At 37.0% G+C, this 20,309-nt stretch overlaps 1 protein-coding gene across 2 annotated transcripts in view; it reads left to right on the forward strand.

The window, feature by feature from the left end:
• Positions 1–10,563, forward strand: part of GASK1B (golgi associated kinase 1B) — a 48,020-nt gene extending 37,457 nt beyond the window's left edge. For both annotated transcript variants that reach the window (XM_015063681.3, XM_027067985.2), the window contains exons 4-5: positions 4,928–5,154; positions 8,012–10,563. In XM_015063681.3, the coding sequence (XP_014919167.1) occupies positions 4,928–5,154; positions 8,012–8,219 (435 nt within the window). In that variant the 3' untranslated portion in view covers positions 8,220–10,563. The remainder of the gene's footprint in view (positions 1–4,927; positions 5,155–8,011) is intronic.
• Positions 10,564–20,309: the final 9,746 nt, after the last annotated feature.

Consider the following 20,309-nt stretch of genomic DNA (forward strand, 5'->3'; position numbering starts at 1 on the left):
CATGAATTGTGGGGCTGAGGGAAAGAAAAATCAAAACCGCTTGGTCTTTCACTACAGACAGTCTGAGAAGCGCTGGTCTAATGTACTCTCAGTTTTTCTAAAGGTGTCTTGATTTCCTATTTTCACGCCTTTGCTTATTTTTTTAGCTAAGACTTCCTGTCTCTCAAAACACAACTGTAATATCTTCTCCTTCATGCATTTTTACCCAAACTCCTACACTGCAGTTCTTTGTACTTCTGCTGAAAGCTTATAACCAGCATTTGCTGAATGCAGTAACATTTACTATTCTATACAAAGGCACTTGGCTTTTTTGCAGTGCCTGCCACCTTGGCTACACCTGAGAGATACAACCAGGATGGGAAGGAGCATGGACTTTGAGATCATAGACATCTGGGTTAGAATCCTGAGTTCTGTCATTTATGAACACAGGAACCTTGGGTCAGTCAACCAGCCTCCTTGTGCCTCTCTGTCTTTGCTTATCAGATGAGACTGTGGGTAGCACCCATATCTTCAGGTTGCTCTGAGGATTAAATGAAGCAACACATGTAAAGCATTCAGCGCACAGTTCCTGGCTCAGAGTAAATACTCAGTAAATGACTGCTGTTATGTTTTTCATTAATATTAGGAGCACTTTTAGAATATTTTTTCTTGCTTTTGTTCAGGCATTGCCTGAAATTAGTCATTTAATCCCATTATTTTGAGGAAAAAGAAAATGTGAAGAAAGTACCTCAATTGCTTTGATAGACCCACATTTTGAAGGCACAGCTAGAATGGGTGGTGTGCAAAAGGGTGGAAAGTCATTGGATTTCTGTAGATTCCTAAGGGGCTCTGGAGAGCTAGTCAGTGCACTGCAGGCATCCTTGTTTAGGCTCTGTAAACATAACTGAGTCACTCAGGAGATGTTTTCATGCAGGCAAAAGTAACACCACCAAAAGGAAAATGGAATTAAAAAAAGAAACTTTAGGAGAAGGCAGTATATCTAAAAATATTGCCACGACCAACCAAAAAAAATTTGGCTGGAACACCTGGATTTTTCTGAGTATAATTTTAGTTAGGTAAACATTGAAAAGATATATTTTCCTAAAAGAGGACAGAGTAATTTTATGGAAAATGATGGTTGGCAGTAATCTTCTGATTCAGAAGTTCAATTTTGTAAAAGATTTTCCTTGCTTAAAGGGTGAGAGGTTGTGAATTTGAACAAGTTGCAGAGATGATGATCAATACTCATAGTCACTTACCTGATACAATTTACCCCCAGTGAGCCTTCTTTGTAGGATAATTATCTAAGGATGCAGACATGTTCATGTGAACTACAGTGCTTAATTATGCGATAGTTAAATGAAATGATTGTTTTAATGTGTGCACTAAAAAGTATATTAGCACCATATTATGGCTTCATAGCTATCTAGGATATGCTTTATCAGGCTTTAAAAATAGGTACACTCTCTTGGCAGTAAGCAGATATATATTCAATATATAACTAAATTAAATGCCAGGCACATGGCACTGAATTTAAGGGAGTGGATGACGGTTTTGTGGTCAAATTATTTGGGGTATATTGAATGTGAATTCAAAAGGAAGACTATAAACAAAATTCTGAGAAGAGCTAGGGAACAAGATTTAAGAGCTACGTAAGCCCTTGCTAGACAAGGGCAATAATACAAAGACATAATTTACTATAGTTAGAGGATAAGAAAGACAAAGTAAAACCCAGATTATTTAGGCCTTACAGACTGGTTCTGTATCTGTAGGTGTACACACAAACACATACACACATACACACACTCAACACGTGTTACTGTACCCACCGACTTCAAGTGTAAATCTGAATAAAAGGAGGGGTAAACATCTTATGGAAGAGGAGTTGAGTTGCACACACATACCCGTTTTTAATAATAAGGTCTGTTAGACTTGAATGGCACAACAGTCTGTCGGGGAAGCGGTGAAATCATCACAGACTGTTGAGTGATTCAAAATTAGATCAGATAAAGCACTTTAAAAATACACTGTAGGAAACAATCTCATGCTGGGAAGGCAATAAAAAAATGACCTAACTTGGTCTTTTCCACCTCTAACTTTTAATGCTTCCTTGTAGTTTAAAAATAGAAAAGTATAATATTTATAGAAGTACCGAAAGTTGGGGTCTAAACTCTAAAGTGCTTATCGTTTAACACTAATATATTTGATACTCATGGCTTTGTTGTAGAAATGACAGAAATGTAGCTATAGGTCTTAGTCCTTTCTTCACTGGTGTGAAATCAAAAACGAAGAGAGCTCAGGGTTCAGGACACCATTTGTGAAGAGTTTGATAGATTGGTCCTTATAACTTAAGTTCTAAACCATTTATCCAACGTAACAGACCTTGATGTTGTAGTCAAAAGTAAATAGGATTTATTTTTTTCCCATGTATTATATTTTTCCCCGTGTATGCCATTATAATCGCATATAAACATATGATGATGAGGGGACAATGGTATAGAGAGTTTTGGAGAATTAATAGTTAATGTAGCAAAAAAAAAAAAAGGGAGATTGGATGAGAAGCAGCTTCTAGAAAGCCTATTTTTCATGTTCCCCCTGATTCCCTGATCTTAGCTTAAATAATTGCCAATCAGATACAATCTCTTTATGTCACTTGGTTTCTCTTATATTCAAAGGCAGTCAAGTTACTACACAAAATTAATCAGACTGTGTGAAGAGAAAGGGCACAATATATTTTTCTAATAGTTTCTGATCTATGCTTTTTTCATCTAACCTATAGTGATTTGCTTGGGGCACTCTTGCTCACCTTTGGGGAACCCCTGTCCTCATGCCAGGCAAATACACTTTAACCAGAAGTGGGAACTTACTGTTCTCTGGAGTCAGCCTCTGTGACCTTTTGGAGAAATCATTGCTGAGACTTATAGCCCCATGGATCAGCTGCCTGGAGCCAATCCTGACAGAGGCCTCCCTTTATCTGTAGGTTGCTTGTGGATCAGCAGTATACCCCCTGAGCTATCCACATGCCTCTTGGCTCACTGACCACCCCTGTCCCATGTGACTGGTTTTATGCAAATGTCATAGAAAATTAGCTTAGGCTGACCTCTTTTTTAATCCTTGTTTCTCAAAATATTGCTATTTGATACAAAGTCCGCTTATGTGCGGAAAACAGAGGAAGGTCATTCGTCCAGTTCTTAAAGTTTGCTGTGGTGGTGAGACAAAATTAAATGACCACTTCATTTCCATCTGGGAGTAGTGGTGGTGGGGAGGTACTGACCATGGGCAACTCTTTTCCTTGGTGCCCAGCCCACTGATAGGTGGTAGAAGATGTTCAATAAACATTTGTTGGATGAATGAGTGAATGAGTGGGGACCATTTCAAAGTAGGCTAAATTTTGACACTACTGTCTCTGCATTCCTTCCTGAGCAATTGGCCTCCTGGAGTGGCTAGCCCCACAGGATCTGCAAAAACACAAGGGAAGAGAAAGGATGGGAATGACTGCCAAAGGAATAAAAGTGACAGCGTTCAGTCCAGCTGTTTTTTGAATCATGAGCATATGTACTTTCTTCGACTAGCCTTAAACTGTTCACCATGATGTGTTAGGGGGGAAATCATGGAATTTTGGAGACAAATATAGTTGTGTGTCAATCTTTGCTACTTACGTATATTCTACCAAGAGCAGATTATTTAACCTCTCTGAGGCTCAGTTTTTCTTCATTAGCGTGGAGAAATTGCCTTTTGTCTTCGAAGCTTGTTTTGAGGTAAATCACATCATATAGTGTGTGTGTGTGTGTGTGTGTGTGTGTGTGTGTGTGTGAACAATTATAACTGTTTTCAGGGTTTTTTTGAATATCTTTTGGGTGCCTGCGTCAGGGCTGGAGGGTGTATACATATTTTAATTAATCTTCTTACTGACTGTAAAAGGTATAGTACAATAGTATCATTCCCATTATACAGGTAATTAAGTTGAGAGTCAGTGATGTAAAGGAATCTACACAAGATTGCATAGCTAAGTGTGAGAACAGAGATTTGACTTGAAATTTATCTAATTCCTAAACTGAGGCTTTTTTTTTTTTTAAGTAGACTTCACTCCCAGTGCAGAGCCCAGTTTGGGGCTCAAACTCACAACCTGTGAGATCAAGACCTGAGCCAAGATCAAGAGTCAGACGCTTAACTGATTGAGCCACCCAGGGGCCCCTAAGCTGAGGCTTTAATTTACCCTGATTAATAAATATTATTTCTTTCCTGCCCCAAAGAAATGAAAATAACACAATTTTCCCTTTCTAATTAATCTATTTACCTCTTCTGTAGGGTAGAATCCCTATCCCTGTAATAAACCCCACTGGGCCCAATAGCTTTGTTCATTCTGCTCACTTATTTAGAATCTAACTGTGGGGTCCACGCAGGTAGTGTTTTTTTGTTATCATTATTGAATGTCACATCTTTTCCAAAGATTTGTTCTATATTATTTCAGGTTAGATAGTGTAATACTAAAGTCCAGAGAAACTAGGGGATGCAGTAAACTTTTAGAGCCACTGAGATAACTCAGGTTTTCTATAACCCAACCCAAGGAAGAAAACAAGATACAGCCTTTAGCTATGTGAAAGTGCAGTGGTTTCCATCTTTTGTCATGAATACAGTCAGAGATTCTTCTGGCCATGTGTCTACATATGATGTCAGTGGGAATGTTTAATACTAAGGGTGGAGATGTCTAACTTGGATGATCTGACTTTGGAACTGTTAGAAGCTGGAAATGCTTTTAACCATGGCTGAGTCAGAAGGATATGAACCCTGGACTTATTCTGACAGTTGCCTTTAATTAAGTGAGCCTGACCTTATTAGATTCTGGCAAGGCAGCTATTTAGAAAACACTAATTCTTTGGAAATCTAGCTTTTCCAAGTTTTGTTTTTGCTCAGCATCTTGGATATTGTTTTCGTTTTCCATTTTCAGATTTATAATCGCTTAGATATAAATTGCTGTGGATTCAGACCTCGAAAGGAAGATGCCTGTGTACAGAATGGACTGAGGCCAAAGTGTGACAACCAAGATTCTGTGGCTCTAGCACACGTTATCCAGCGAAAGCATGACCCAAGGCATTTGGTCTTTATAGACAACAAGGGTTTCTTTGACAGAAGCGAAGATAACTTAAACTTCAAATTGTTAGAAGGCATCAAAGAGTAAGTTTTATGCTATAGTAACATCTGCAGGACATCACATTTCTGTTACATAAGTAGTACAGTTTTAAGAAAACTTAAATCCTATTTAACCTATTTAATCCTGATTTAACCCTTGAATGGCATTGTGGATCTGGAATCTGGGAATGGAGGTCCCGTAATGGGAAACAGACCTAAGCCAAAACAAACAAGATCACAGTCATGGCGTCACTATCACCGACCCATGCAACCTAGAAAACTCTTGCTATATTTCACATCTATCGTGTTGCTTGTCCCTCAGTGGAAATCCATGTGGGTAAGGGTGGAAGCATGCAGGGACCTCTGTAATAGGAATTGACAGAGCATGGATGAGCATGTGGCAGAAGCTCCATTATCAGGCCATGGGGCAGGGAAACTAACAGGCATGCAGATATTGACACGGCGGGATGTCCAAAGGCACAATAAACTCAAGAGACTTCTGGATGCAGTAGGAAATTAGAGCTAATCTGCTGACTAGGACACAGTATTAAAGGACAGCGGCCATTTAATTCAGGTAGAAAGGTTTTGGAACATTTAGAAATCTTTCCAGTAGGCATAGACTATGGGGAAAAGTATCTTAAGCTTATCTATTTGGAAATAAAGGAAACTAACGGGAACCTTCCTATAGAGTCTGGGCTATTCAACCTTGGCTGCAGCCACTGAGGTTGAATTTCAGGCCCCAGCTTGTAGCCACTCTTCTTGGTCTTCCTACCTTAGTCAGAAATCAGAGTGTCCGGGACACTGGGGTATGTTTGAGACTTGAAAATAAGGGGGTGCATTGGTGAAAGACTGAGCCAGCTATGTGAAGCTAAGTGACTTCTAGAGAGCACATGGATGAGTCTAAAACTGAGGGTAGAACTCCAGTTTTCCAAATCCAAGTCCAATAATTTTCATGCAGTAACTTGTGTGGTTCATGCTGTTATTTTTATTCTTGTTAATAACACTGAGGCCTATTTCTTTAGTTCTTCCTAGCACTCCGAATCAGCTAACGTGTATTTTATGTACTTTCAAGACTAAAGGTAATACTGTTCCTATGAGAGTTTCATGAGCCCCAATTTCATGAGTTTTTGCCATGTCTTGCCCTGTTAATACTCGTTTTCACATCTCTTTGTGGATTTTAGGTGAATATATAGCAGATTCTTTCTTTAAAGTGTTAAACTAAGGAAATTTTATATGTAGAAAAATTTACAAAATGCATCACTTACTGAGTTGATGTCATGGAGTCTTCTTAAATCTCTAAATTTTCTTTAGGAATTAGGAGTGCTGGAGAATATGGTCCATCCATTCTATACATTCATATTAATGTGAATACTGTTTTATTTATGCTTTCAAAGAAGATTTAACATTAAATGCAATATGAGGAGTAATGAGTTTAAAGTTAAATTTTCTTTGAATAGGTAAATCACACTTTGCAAAGCAACAATGAGGACTTTGCTAGCCCAGATTTATGCATAGACTATTCCTATTAATCAATATAACGCACAGGCAGGTAATTTTTTTGATTTTCCTTTATGAAAAGGATTAGTCACTAACGAGATCCATGATTTTAACAGTTTCATCTCATACACTCTGACACAGCTAAATTAGTTGAGGGGTCATAGAACTTATATATCATGGATTATTAATATTTCATAGAGGAAAATGCTTAATTAATACTGTGGCCACTAAATTATATCGTACATGTCTCTAGGGAGCTGAGAGCATCTTATCAGCATTATTTAATTCCATTCTTACTCAGATTCATTAAGCACGTCCAGCATTGTGGCCTTTGGTCTTTCTGCAGCACTCATGCCCCTTGAATGCCACCCCTAGCTCACTCCATTGAAATTTGGAAAAGGTGTTCAGAGGCCTGAAACTTTGGGCTATTTGTACATCTCAAACAAGCATATATTCTTGTTTTCGTTTTTAAGGAGCAACTAAGTTTACTTGAAAATTACTATTAAACCCCCATGATTTTATTGTGCGTTCATCAGTATTTGAATGAAAGCTGGATGGGGCCAATGGGAGATTCAAACATTCCTTAAGATTTTGAACCAGAAACTTGACAAAAGTTCTTCCGATAATGTATGTGCTAGACCCTCTGTTTTTACTTTCTAAAAGAAGAGCAAGACATATTGCCCCTCTTAACATAGTTCAGCAAGGACCCTTCCGGATTGGCCTCAGGTTTTCCAGGGATGGTTCATTGTAGTATGCCTTGGCTCTAAAACTTGAGTTTTGCTAAATTTACTTGAAAACAATTTAATATTCCAGTTTAGTGACATGCTCCCAGATTCTCAGAATTCCTGAAGTATAATCTGAATCAGAAGCAATTCTTCATTTAATTGGGCATTATGTAATGATTTCTTTCTTTTTTTACTACCTACATTTTGGATTATTTCACATTAAATTCAGGCGTGCATTTGTCAGCATTTTGCTTCTCACATTTTCTTGCATAAAACCCCACACTGACACTTATGAGGATACTATTCTACTTGACAGATTGAAGAGGTTTCCATGGGTGAAATGGAGCTTAAGACGGAGGAAAGTATTTTTGCCCAGCTAACAGAACTCTTTAATTCTGTGCCTCTCTTTGCCTACAGATAATGACCTTAAGTAAGACATTAGTATGTCAAGTTCTCAATGGAAAATTCAGCATAGAAAATTCAGTTCCCTTGAAACATATTCTTCTAGTATATTATTATTAAGAGAAGTATGTCAGTTTGACAGTGACAAAAATGTTTTCATTCTCCAGGTACCATTTGATAGTGTGATTTATGCCAGATTAATGAAGGGCAAAGCAATTGGGTAAGGCATAATATTTCTAAGCAATTACTAAGAATGAAATATCATTTTATCTTCTCAGGTTTCCCGAATCTGCAGTTTCTGTTTTGAAGAGCCAGCACTTGCGGCAGAAACTCCTTCAGTCCCTGTTTCTTGATAAAGTTTATTGGGAAAGTCAAGGAGGTAGACAAGGAATTGAAAAGCTTATTGATGTAATAGAACAGAGAGCCAAAATCCTTCTCACCTACATCAACGCACATGGGGCCAAAGTATTACCTATGAATGAATAACGAAAGGATCTTCTGGCTAGAATACTAGATATATTTATGCATTTGGTTTTGTTTTGTTTTGTTTTGAAATCAGGTACACAAACCTCAAGTCCTTTTAGGAATGAGGCAGCATGGAGGAATACATAAAAGAAATGAATTTGACCAAGTGTATATGATGGATCTGAGCTCTATAAGCAGACTTAAAACCTTTTAAAAAACATACTGTTCAAAAAATATTTGTTTATATTTTTCTCTAACATCACATCATAGGAGTCTCAACATCTGGTTACAGGTGGCCGCAATTATTATTCCAGTTAGCTTTGTCATGCCATTTAATGGAACAGTGTAAACCAGAGGTGCGGACTCCTTTAACAAGGCATATTTTATGCCATATTGACTGCTCTGACTGAGTACTGATAGGAATGGCTCTTGATATTCTTTGGCTGCTGATTGTTAAAACAGGGCAGCCTCAATATGACCCAGAGGCGATTCTGCATTGGAAACCTGAGGCTGCGATCTGCAAAAACATCAGGGTATGCGATAATTCTACATAGAAATGGTGGGTTATTTGCAAAAGCACCAGTATATATTTTATTTTATTTTATCTATAAATGATCAGCCATCTCTGATTCTGAGCAGCAAGAATCACATTTTCCATTTTTTAAATAAATTTATTTTGTTTTCACTATAGAAATCATCCAAATCTGACAGTTTATATAGTAGGTAGTTTTGCTTTCTCAGTTTGAGTCCAGTTTATGTCTAGTGGCTTAGAAATTAAATAATTTTAAGGTACAAGTTACCTATTTGAAAATATAATTTTAGAATGCCTTTTTTAATGGATGCTCTTTTGAAAAATTTTGTCATTTTTACAGTGGATACACTATAGTTTTTGTATATTTTATTAATAATAGTGGATTTCTTCAGATTTGTTCTAATTACACTTAGACTGATTTAATTGATCTTGCTCAGATATTGACAATAGAACCAGATAGCGAATGTATTTAAATATATTGTTTGGCTTATTCTAATATGAGAAATATGAACAAAATAAATTAAAACCTGACTCTTTTCAATTCTCTTCAATGACTAGAACTAACAGTGAATTTGGATACAGGCTCAAATAATTCTCCCCAAACTCCCTCTGCCTTCATTTTAATTAGGCATAGGGACGTGGACATATAGTTTTCATGTGTTGGGTCTTTGTGTTTTGGTAAGATACCATTGCATTTTCTGTGTCCTAATCAAGGGCAAATTAATATCACCATAAATTAGAACTATTAAAGGCATTAAAATGAAGACTTTTTTTTTTAAATAACTATATATTCCAATTTATACAAATGTGTTGAGGCAAAATGTCAAAACAACATGGTAACTACAAGAGGTAGTTACCTTGGTAAGGCCAAGGAGAGAGGGGTCATTTGATTATCTAATTATAACTTTTCTAGGCTCACATTCATGTACTGTTTTCTAGCATCCTTATTTGCTGGGCTGACCTTTGGAGAAGTGGTCTTCAGACCATTCTTTTCTTCCATTATCCCTCTACAGCTCTGAGTTCCTCCCTCTGATTCTACACACTCAGCAAACTCTGACTCTCCTGAGTCTCCTCTTTTACCTGATGTATTTGGGCTTTTTAAGTCCCCCTTTCCCTCATTAATCAGTATATTACTAAAAAAATTGGCCTAACAAAAGTTTGACGACCCAGGTTTTATATTGAGCCATTGACTTGAAATAACTCTTTGTGAGGTTGCCTTATACCTTGCCTTATCAAGCTGGCATGTTTGCATTTTCATATGCTTTTTATGGAATATATCATCTTTATCTAAATTTGGGAAATTAATGGCGGGAATTCCCATCTCCTCAGAAAGGAGCTTTAATTTTGTGTCTCAAGCTACACTGCTTTTGGGCAGCCGGGTTCACTCTTACGTGGATCTAGCCTTCCTTATTTCCCTCCAGTTATTCTGACATGCTTAATAATAAATGAAAGGTCCGGGAACACATGTTTATTTTAGTCACCTTTGCTTTTTAACAATGCATTTTGTGTTATAATCAGTGAATAATTCATGATGCATTATTTTTGAATAATGGATAGCTGCAGCGCCAGGCTTTTAATTTTAAGTAATGCTCTTTTCTCTTACTGAAACAATGAGAGTACTCGGAGCCTTTCAAATGCACTCAGATTATGCCCCGGTTTGGTTCACGTAAGCATATTATGTGGTTTATTTATAACTTGATAAATTTAAAATGAAACAATTTACCTTGGCAGACATACAAAAGCTGATTGTTGTGTGATTTATTTTCTTTAAGCTGATAATATGCAAATAAATGCATATCTGAAAAATCTATAATAAAAATATTAGAAATTAAAGATGTGTGCCTTTTATTTTGTAAATGGGTTTTCTTTTGATAGATTACTCTTCTTCAGAAGTTAAATCTAGAAGACTGCTACCGTTGCCCATGGTGAAAGAAACAATTGAAACATTAAGAGTTTTATTGGATTGTGTTTATGTATGCATATTTGGTATTGTTACTAGTGATATCATGCTTTCTCTTGGCGCATATACAACATTGTTTTAGGTGGTATGCAAATTAGTTAACAGATGTCACAAACTGTGAGAGGTTAGTTTTTGTTTCTGTTTGCTGGGGGTGAGTCTTAGAATTAGAGTTAAGGTTTTCCATAGAGCATTCTTATTTATTAAGTTTATTAGGTACCCAGGGAATTTATTGAAATATAAAATGTCTTAGACTTATGTTCAAAACATTTATGATCTCTGAGCCTGTATAATAGCCTGTTTATTCTGACATGCTTGATATTAAAGGTCCAGGAACACATGTTTATTTTAGTCACCTTTGCTTTTTAACAATGTATACATTACATTATATCTAATGACTAAAATAACCTGGATATAGATTTATCTACAGTGTCTTATGACATTCTAATGTTTATCTCAGCGCAGAACAAGGTAGGGCACATTTAGAGCACTAGTCTGAAAGTAAGATATGGAAATTGCACATGGGTCAAATAAAGACGATAAAGACCCTCCTCTGAAAACTAGTATCATCAAGAATTAAGAACTTTTATTCATGAAAGACAATTTGACTTCTTAGAAAAGTTATCTGACACTTTGAAATAGCCAGAAGAGATTTTTGAGTGTTCTTTCAGTGCAATGCTGGGCTTGCTTTTGTATTGAATTGTCTATTTAACAATGTTGTAGGGCAGAGGTCAACTTGTAGATTTTTATCCCATAGAGATGCAAATAATTTCTGCCTGGTGGAAAAGACAACCCTAACGGTTTTGCAGTTTATTACCCTGTTGGACATTGACCAGTTTTATATCTAGTCCAACAATCTTATCCTAACATTGCCTGTAGATACTTGGCTTTTGAAATACTTTTGAAATGGTTTTTACCATCTTACTGGTTTTCTCATTAATTTAATTGTTTAAATAAAATCTTTGACGTATGTTCATTTTATATTTGCATAAGGATTGGAGTTTCATTCTTTTGAAAATTTTGCCTTTATAAACTTTTGACTACAGAGTCCTATTCTGTTTGCTTGACAGTCATGATTTTAAATTTTTGAAAATGTTATTTTAATAATCTTTCAAAACATTGTTATATACTTTAAGAACTGAAGGGTATCATGTGATTAGCGTTTTGAGCTTATTTTCCTTTAATCTTTTAATTTTTTAAAGATTATCAGCTGATTATCTAGTTCAAGGTCTGACTCAGAGGGGTTGCTGGCAGACTGTTTTGCAACCTAAAAATGCACATGGCAAGTGAATGAAGTCACAGAAGTCTTTTCTTACAACAACATTGCATACGGTTAACTTAGTTCAACCATTTTTTTTTCCATCTTAGAAAGTTACCTTTTTACCATTGTGATTCCAAAGTGCATTTAGTTTACTGATAAAAAAATGCACAATTATGTGCACATTAAGAAATCTCTATGCATCTCCTTTCTAAAAAAAGTAATCTGTATTTCTTAGCAGTACTTGTCAAGATTTCTAAAGCTTTTGAGACAAAGAGCTAAAAAATAAAACCTCCCTTGTCAGTGGCTTTAATCACATGCTGCAGAATAGCTAGCTGGGCTATATTTCAAAAGGCAAACTGGGCTGCAAAGAGTGGGACCAGTCACTAAATGAGACCAAAACAGCTGTGATTTTGCAAGATGTGCCAACATTTTCTTTAGCTCCAGGACACCAGACATTATTTGGCTCATAAAGTACCCTATTTTATTGGCTCAACTTCTGTTTAGAACAAGAGATCTTGTTCTGTATCCTTGTTTCAGGCCCTCAGGGGTGTTAAAATTGAGGTCAACATTTATTTTTTTTCCTCATAGTAACTTTGTATAAAACAAAAACTATGATTTAGATATCCTCTCCAACTTTGTGAAATACATTATCATTAAGCTTGCAAGATTCGGGCCTTTCTTAAGAGAATGATGAAATAATGTATAGCTTCTCGTAAGTGTGAGTTTTCCACTCTTAATCAGGTAATAAGTGTCAGTTACAATATAGGACGTGAGTTTTGGTGACTATTGTGACAATACTATTTGCTGCTCATATTGTATCATTTCCTTTGTCTTATTTATTATTGGTTGCAAGTGGAGATAGCATGTTGTGTTTAAAGACAAGTGACATGGCAGTGGCTGGTGTAGCAAATTCCTAATTAAAGACATAAATTGCTAATTAAATCTTCACATTAGCCTGGGCAGTAACGTCCTCCAAGTTGTGACAACCAAAAATATCTCCTGATATGGCAAAATGTCCCCTTAGGAGGCAACGCCATTCCGTGGTTGAGAACCATTTGTTCTTCGTGCTTTAGTACATTCGTTGACAGAAGGTCTTCCACAAATGGTAAACCTTTTAATTTTTTTGTCCTTTTGCATTCAGCTAATGAAGGTTTTCTCTGTCGAATTCCTTGTATTAGACTGTATTGCCACACTGCATGGCATCACTCAGAGACCTAAGAGGTCCTATGGTTTGGAGAAAGAGATCAATAAAAGAAGCCGTATAATAGGAGGAAGGGACATATTGGGCTCTGAAATAAAAATTTTAGGTGAAGAATAAATCTAGGAGAATATAATTAAGTATCGGGGTTTAATTTTTGGAATGGATGGTAGTTGAGGCAGAAGTGCTTGAAAATCTGCTCTACCTTCCTCTGTTCCAGAGGCCCATATCTATGGTCTTGGAGAAGTTGCCTGGAATATAAAGAAGCCATACTCTCATCAGTACCCAGACAGCTGTGTGGGAGCCTCCTCTGACAGTGTCAAAGGAAATGGAGGGTGTTTCCTTATTAGCAGGATGGGAAGAAGAGTAGCAAAGTGCATTGGAGTGGAATTGTTCCACTGTGATACAGTCAGTAGCCAATGGACGGTGAAGAATCACAGTGGGAAGTAGAAGAATGGAATATCAACAGGGTAGACTAAGTAATGCTGTAGTAACAAAATGCCATCAAATCCCAGTGGCTTAAAGCAGTAAGTGTGGATTTCTCACAGCCTATGTCCACCACAACTTGGCAGGAAACTTTGCTTTGCATAAACACCTAGAGACCCAACCTGATGAGGCAGCCTGGATGTTTCCACTTCTGTACCAGAGTGAAAGAAAGTTCTGAAGGGCTTTACACATTGCCACAGCTAACTGGACAAAAACAGTCTGGAGAGCAGGGAAATTTGAACTGTCTGATAAGTAACGTTGGTAACTACAGAGGATGGTGAAAACTTCCAGTGGTGGTTCTGATTATATTTGAGGCAAACATATCCTATATCTATTATTGTCTATCAAATAACCCTCTTCTTTGGGGATACTCCTGTTTCCTGCCCCCTCCAACTTCACCTCTGCTTGGGCTTTTAGGCCATAGTTGATAAGTTCAATGATGTACATGTGACTTAATGCTGGGCCAGTCACACTCCCTCTATTCAACTGTTTTCTGTCATGACTGGTTCAAAATTGAACACCTGACCTAAGTAGGTCAATCAGAAAACTTGCCTCAGAATTTTAGAATGGAAAAAGATAAAAAGAAACCAAGACCCAGGACTAAAGCAATTATGGGTCATGTTCTGGAGATCTTAGACTTTCCTCTATGTGAGTGGAGAAAATTAATTGTAGAGGAAAAGGACAGATCAAGTGAAACCCTCAGAAGGGCTGGTAGATGAGATGGGGAGGTCCGGTGCCTTTTTAATCCTTTGTGTTAGTTGCTCTGGAGGTCCCTTCCAATTTTTGGTTTCCTTGAAGTTCTTTCTTAATTCACCTTTTTGTTTCAACTTAATCTAGGTGGATAGCTTTTGTGATCATTGCAATGCATGGCAAATCTGTAATTAGTTTCTAAAGTAATTAGGTCTTTTTCTAACTTATCAATTTCAGAAATTATATCATGAGTTCTTCCTATGACAGATAAAGATGTTCATGCTCTTAATTTCGCTGACTCTCCCCTACCAACTTCTTTCCTTTGCAAAAAAACTTCTAAAATATTTATCATGCTTACATGTTAATTTTCTTAATATTTACTTTCTGGTTCTCACTTTGTCACAGCTGAATTAATTCTATTTTTGAATGGATTTCCTGCCCACCATCAATTACAGCTTCTTCATTCTTGAGGGTTTTGTTTGTTTTCTTCATTCATCTCTTTGCTGACTGGCTTTGTCATCAAATGATTTTTACAGACTTACCCCTGAGTTCCATATTCAGTGAGCCTTGCTTATTTGTGTATAGCATTCTGTTTTGTTTATGTAGGTAAACAACAGCCTGGTGATTTAAAATTTGGATTCCACACTTATTTTTTTTATTTTTTTCAAAACAAAATACCTTGGAAGTCTATAGACATTATAACACTGTCACTTGGCATTAAACATTGCAGATAAGATTTCAGAGCCCAGACTGTGTGTGTGTGTGTGTGTGTGTGTGTGTATGTTTTCCTCTAACTAGTAGGTGATTTGCTTTTCTGGCTTTGATGTATGTTGAATTCTTTTTTTTTTTTAACTTTAATTTTAATAAATTTTCAGAATGTGTCTTAAAGTTGGTCGTTCTTCATCACATTTTTCTGGAACATAACACAGAATCAACATATTTATATATTCTTTTAGGACGATTTTTACAATATATATTTGAATATTTTTTGGTTCTATTCTATTTGTTCTGTGTTCAGGTAAAGAGATTTATTATGTGTGTATGGACTCTGCCTCTGAATCAACTGTATTTTCCTTTTTTGCTTACCTCTGTATTTTTTTTAACAAAATGTACTATTTTCTCAAGTGTTTCCTTTCTATCTCTGACTTTATTTCAGCCCCATCTGTTCTACTTCTTCCTGCTTCCCATTAGTCTTAATTTCTCCTAATGATTTTATTATCTTCAAATTTCTTTTTGGAGAGCTCAGCTTTGATCTTTTGCTGCTTTATTAACTCTTTATTGACTTTTCATTTTTCATGTTTTTTATTTGAACTCGTTTTTCAAAGAACTTTTAAAAATATTCTTTGAGACTGTAGGGAATAGATTTTGAAACTATTAAAATTAAAATTAAATTAAACTAAAAAGTTCATTCCCTCAGTCATCCTAGCAACATGTCAGATGTTCAGGAACCATGTGTGCTTTGTGGATACCATATAATCAGATAGCACAGATATAGAACATTTCCAACTTTGTAGAAAAGTGTGTTGGCTGGTGTTGCTGTAGAACACAGGTCTCTGTATATTTTCTTGTGTGGTGGGGTTTGTTTTTTCTGTCTTCAGCAGGAGTTGCTTGGTCCCCCCATTCTTCTCCCTTACCTTATCTGCCAGGCAGCATATCTAGGTTAGGGTTTTGGTCTCTGTCTTAGTTATCTTGGGTTGCCTTAACAAAACACCACAGACTAGGTGGCTTTAATAACAGGAATATATTTTCACAATATTGGACGGTGGAAGTTCAAGATCCAGATGCCAGCAGGGCCAGTGTCTGGAAAGGGCTCTCTGCTTACGTTGTAGATGGCCACCTTTTTATAGTGTCTTCACATGGCCTTCCCTTGGTGTATAGTGGTAGAGAGAATGCAAATTCTTGGGTGTCTCTGCTTATATGAGTACTAAACCCACAATGAGTGTTCCACCTTCATGACCTCATCTGAACCTTCAAAAGGCCCCATTTCCAAATACCATCACACCAAGGGCTTCAATGTATGAATTTCAGGGTGACACATTTCAGTCCATAGGACTAGCCCTTCCAAATTCATGTCCTTCTCATACACAAAATACATTAATTCTATACCAAAGAGCCCAAAGTGTCTTAACTTTTTCCAGCATCAACTCTAAAATCTAAAGTCCAAAGTCTCTTCTCAATATCATCTAAATCACATAGAGGGGAGACTTGAGCTATGATTTGTCCTAAAGCAAAATTCTTCTCCAGCTGTGAACGTGTGAAACCAGACAAGTTATGTGCTTCCATAATACAGAGGTGGGACAGGCATGGGAGAAACATTCCCATTACAGAAGAGACAAATAGAAAAGAAGAAAGGGGTGACAGGTCCCAAGTAAGTCCAAAGGTAGAAAGGCAAATTTAGGGGCACCTGGATGGCTCAATTGGTTAAGCATCTGCCTCTTGATTTCAGCTCAGGTCATGACCTCGCTGTTCATGAAATCAAGCCTTGCATTGGGCTCTGAGCTGATAGCACAGAGTCTGCTTGGGGTTCTCTCTCTCCCTCTCTCTCTCTGCCCCTCTCCCTGCTTGTGCTCTGTCTCTCTTTCAAAATAAATAAATAAACATGAAAAAAATTAAAAAGCAAAGGCAAATTTCACTGGCCTTTAAGCATCAAGAACAATCCTCTTTGGTTTGATGTCCCACCTCCCAGGGCCATTGGGGTGGCAACATCACTCTCACAGTTCCATGGCTTGGTCTTGCTCCTTTAGTTTGCCATCACCCCAGGGCTCTCTGCAAGGGACCTGCCCTCCTGACTCTCTGGGAGGGCAGCCTTCCCCTGAGGCAGCTGAAACCAGCAGAAACCAGCTCTGCCCCCTGGGCCTGTGGTGAAAATAGCAGTGATCTCTGAATCACCTTCAGCACCATTGTTCCCTTTTCTTTCTGAGAATAGGACACATTTACAGCCCAACAGCTTTATAGTCTCATCTTGTTGGTCATGCAGTAATGGAGGTTGAGAAGTCTCATGATCTGCAGTCAGCCAGCCTGATAGCCTTCTCTCATCTGTCCTGCTTTCTCTTGTCCCTTTTAATCTAAACTGGCAATGTCATTGCTGGTATAATCCCATTTTCTTTTAATTAGGTCTTTGAGAACCCTATTGCTTATTTTCAAAGAAATCTACACAGTGCTTTCTGGTTTGGTGGTAGTTGTTTTACAGCTTTCTACAAGATATATCATTCTTTCCCATATTTTAATTTTCTGTATTAATTTCAGTGGTCCTAAGAATAACGTTATGCCATTTTTCTCCTGTCATGTTTTACTGAGAGACCATTATAAGTTCTTAGGCAAGGAAGCCATGTCATAAAAGTGTTTCTTAGAGTTGATTGGCATGTGTGTTGGGAGGACAAGGTGGGGAAGACATGGAGAAATAATTTAGGAAGTTTTAAAAATTACTTAGGCATAAGATAATCAAGGGATGAGGTAGGATGGGTCTAATTTTGAAGTATTTTTCACACGTAATTGTGGACCATTGCATATTTTAAGATTCAAAGTGAATTAACTAACAATTCTGAGAAAAAATGTCATTGCTGTTGGAGACAACTTGAAAAGATATTCTGGAAACACTACATAAAACAGGCTGCTTAGGGCTTTAGATGTATTTTCTTCAAATATAGTCACCACCCCAGTATTATCTAAAGAGGCCTATCTAAACTAGAGAAGGTCACTTGAGTTTGTATTATTCAGAAATATTCAGAAATTCAGAAGGATGCATGAAGCAACACACACACACACACACACACACACGAACATGTGGGCAAATACATGAAGCCATACAACTAGATAAGGAGCTAGATTGTTTCTTTTTCCATAATGAACAAGCTGATTTCTCTTCTCAGTTGCTTATAAACCAAACTACTTACTATTATCAGGATTGAGGCTCGTAACTCAGGTTGGGGTGCCCCAAATTACGAGATCAAATTTATATCTCAGGATGTTCTGGCCTAATTAGCTCTCAGTTGGTGATGATTACAGAGTTTATTTGCTAATTTGACTTCTCTAGGGCTTTATTTATTCATTCATGTAACAAATATTTGTTGAGTGCCAGGTAGGTGCCAAACACTGCCTTAAGTCTTAAGATACAGGAGAGAAAAATAAGTGAGCACCTGAATCTTTAACAGCCCTCTTTCTTCAAACCTTTGAAAATTAAACTGCATGGTTGATATTTGTGTATATGTGGTATAACAGAAATCAGAGGCAGCAGCCAAAGTTTTGCATACATAAGAACTAATTTTACAGGGTTTCCTTAACCTTTCCTTTCTGCTTTTGAATGTTCCTGTTAAAAACAGAAGCATGATTGTTCAGATATATTTGTGTACATAATCAGAATCTTTCGAGTAATATCTCCAATATCGTTCACAATACCTCCAGCCAATGTATTTTATCATCAGGAATTGTGTGTATTGCGCAGTTTACATTCTGCTCTTTTTCCATTTTGTCTTGGTAGGAAAAACTACCTGTATCAATCATGATAAAGACTACAGAAAGAGAGTTTGGATTTTTGCCAATCTTGGTAGTCTACTTTCAAATCAAGGAAATGTTCTACGATCAATATTTAAATAGTGTATTTGGCCAAATGTTCTCCTCTGAAAGAAATGGATGACATTTTTTGAAGAGTAGGAGTAATGGGAACCAGACAGCATAGTTCAAGAAGCTGTCCTCCTTAAGCCTGCTTTCCTTTGTTGCAACATAATCCTTTTCAAGAGCCTTCAGCATCTCAGATCATTGCTCTATTGTGAGCAGTATTCTTTTCTGTCTTCACATTTTGTTTTTAAGTTCATGGCAGAATTGCCACTTCTATCTTATCTTTTCTAAAAGCCTCTTCAATGTAATTTCTGGCCATTGGAATAATTTTGTGCAATATACAGCCATATCGTTTTTGCAAAATCTCCAGTGACTCTTTCTCTTTTTCAATAATGCTGATTCCCCCCCCCCCCCTTTCTCTAGGACACAGAGATGCAGAATTTGAATTCTTTCTGTTCTCATGGTTTCCTCACTCCTATCTACCTTTCCCCTCTATGTTTTTGTTCTCAAAAAATTCATAGCTTTGTTTCTGCTGCTTAGACAAATGGCAGCTAAATTAGCTTTGTTCTCACTGAATACTTTACAAAACTCTTGCTTTTCTTATCTTTTAACACTTTAAAATTTCTTATATAAGTATAGATGCCATTTAAATCAACTGAAAGAGCATGAGATAAAGCAAGAGGCAAATATTGGATTGTACAGACGCAGTTGGAGATCTGGTTGTTATTTAGGCTTATTTGGTACAAATTTTTCATTTATATTTTGAAAATGATTACATGTGAGTTCCAGAGAGTTGTGGCATGAAAGAAATAGGGTATTTCTTCTAATTTAATAACAACAGCCACCCATAACAGGTTCCTACTATGAAATTGGCATGGTTTGATGCACTTAAAAATATTATCCATCCAATTTAGTCCTCATGCCTCTATCTGACAAATGAGGAAATAGAAGAATGGAGTTAATAATTTGTCCAGGAACAAAGAGGACCAAACTGAAATTCATGTCCGAATCTACGTGACTTTACCACGTATGCTTGTTATGATTAGGCCACACTGCCTTCCCAATTCCATCCAGAGCCCTCTCCCCTCTGTCACAGTGACTGACCTCCCTGATAGAATTTGTCTTTCTTATACACACTGAGATGAACTGCAGAAACTATGGCCAGGTGTTTAAGTGGAAAAATGGACTAATAGACATCTGATAGAGATAAGCAGAAGCCACTCAAGTTTGCAATATTTCAGACATGTCTGGTCCTACTTATGTATGTGAGATGGTGATCCTTCATGTTTCCCACTATCAATAACTAATATTTAGAAGTGTTATGTTGGGCCATGTGTTGAGGCTTTATGATTCATAGGAGACAAAGAGAATTTCAACTCTCAGTTGCCATCTCAATTCATTTGTCATGATGTTGAGTTACACAGAACTAGGAC

The sequence above is a fragment of the Acinonyx jubatus genome, chromosome B1 (assembly GCF_027475565.1).
Source record: "Acinonyx jubatus isolate Ajub_Pintada_27869175 chromosome B1, VMU_Ajub_asm_v1.0, whole genome shotgun sequence".
NCBI classification, from domain to species: Eukaryota; Metazoa; Chordata; class Mammalia; order Carnivora; family Felidae; genus Acinonyx; species Acinonyx jubatus.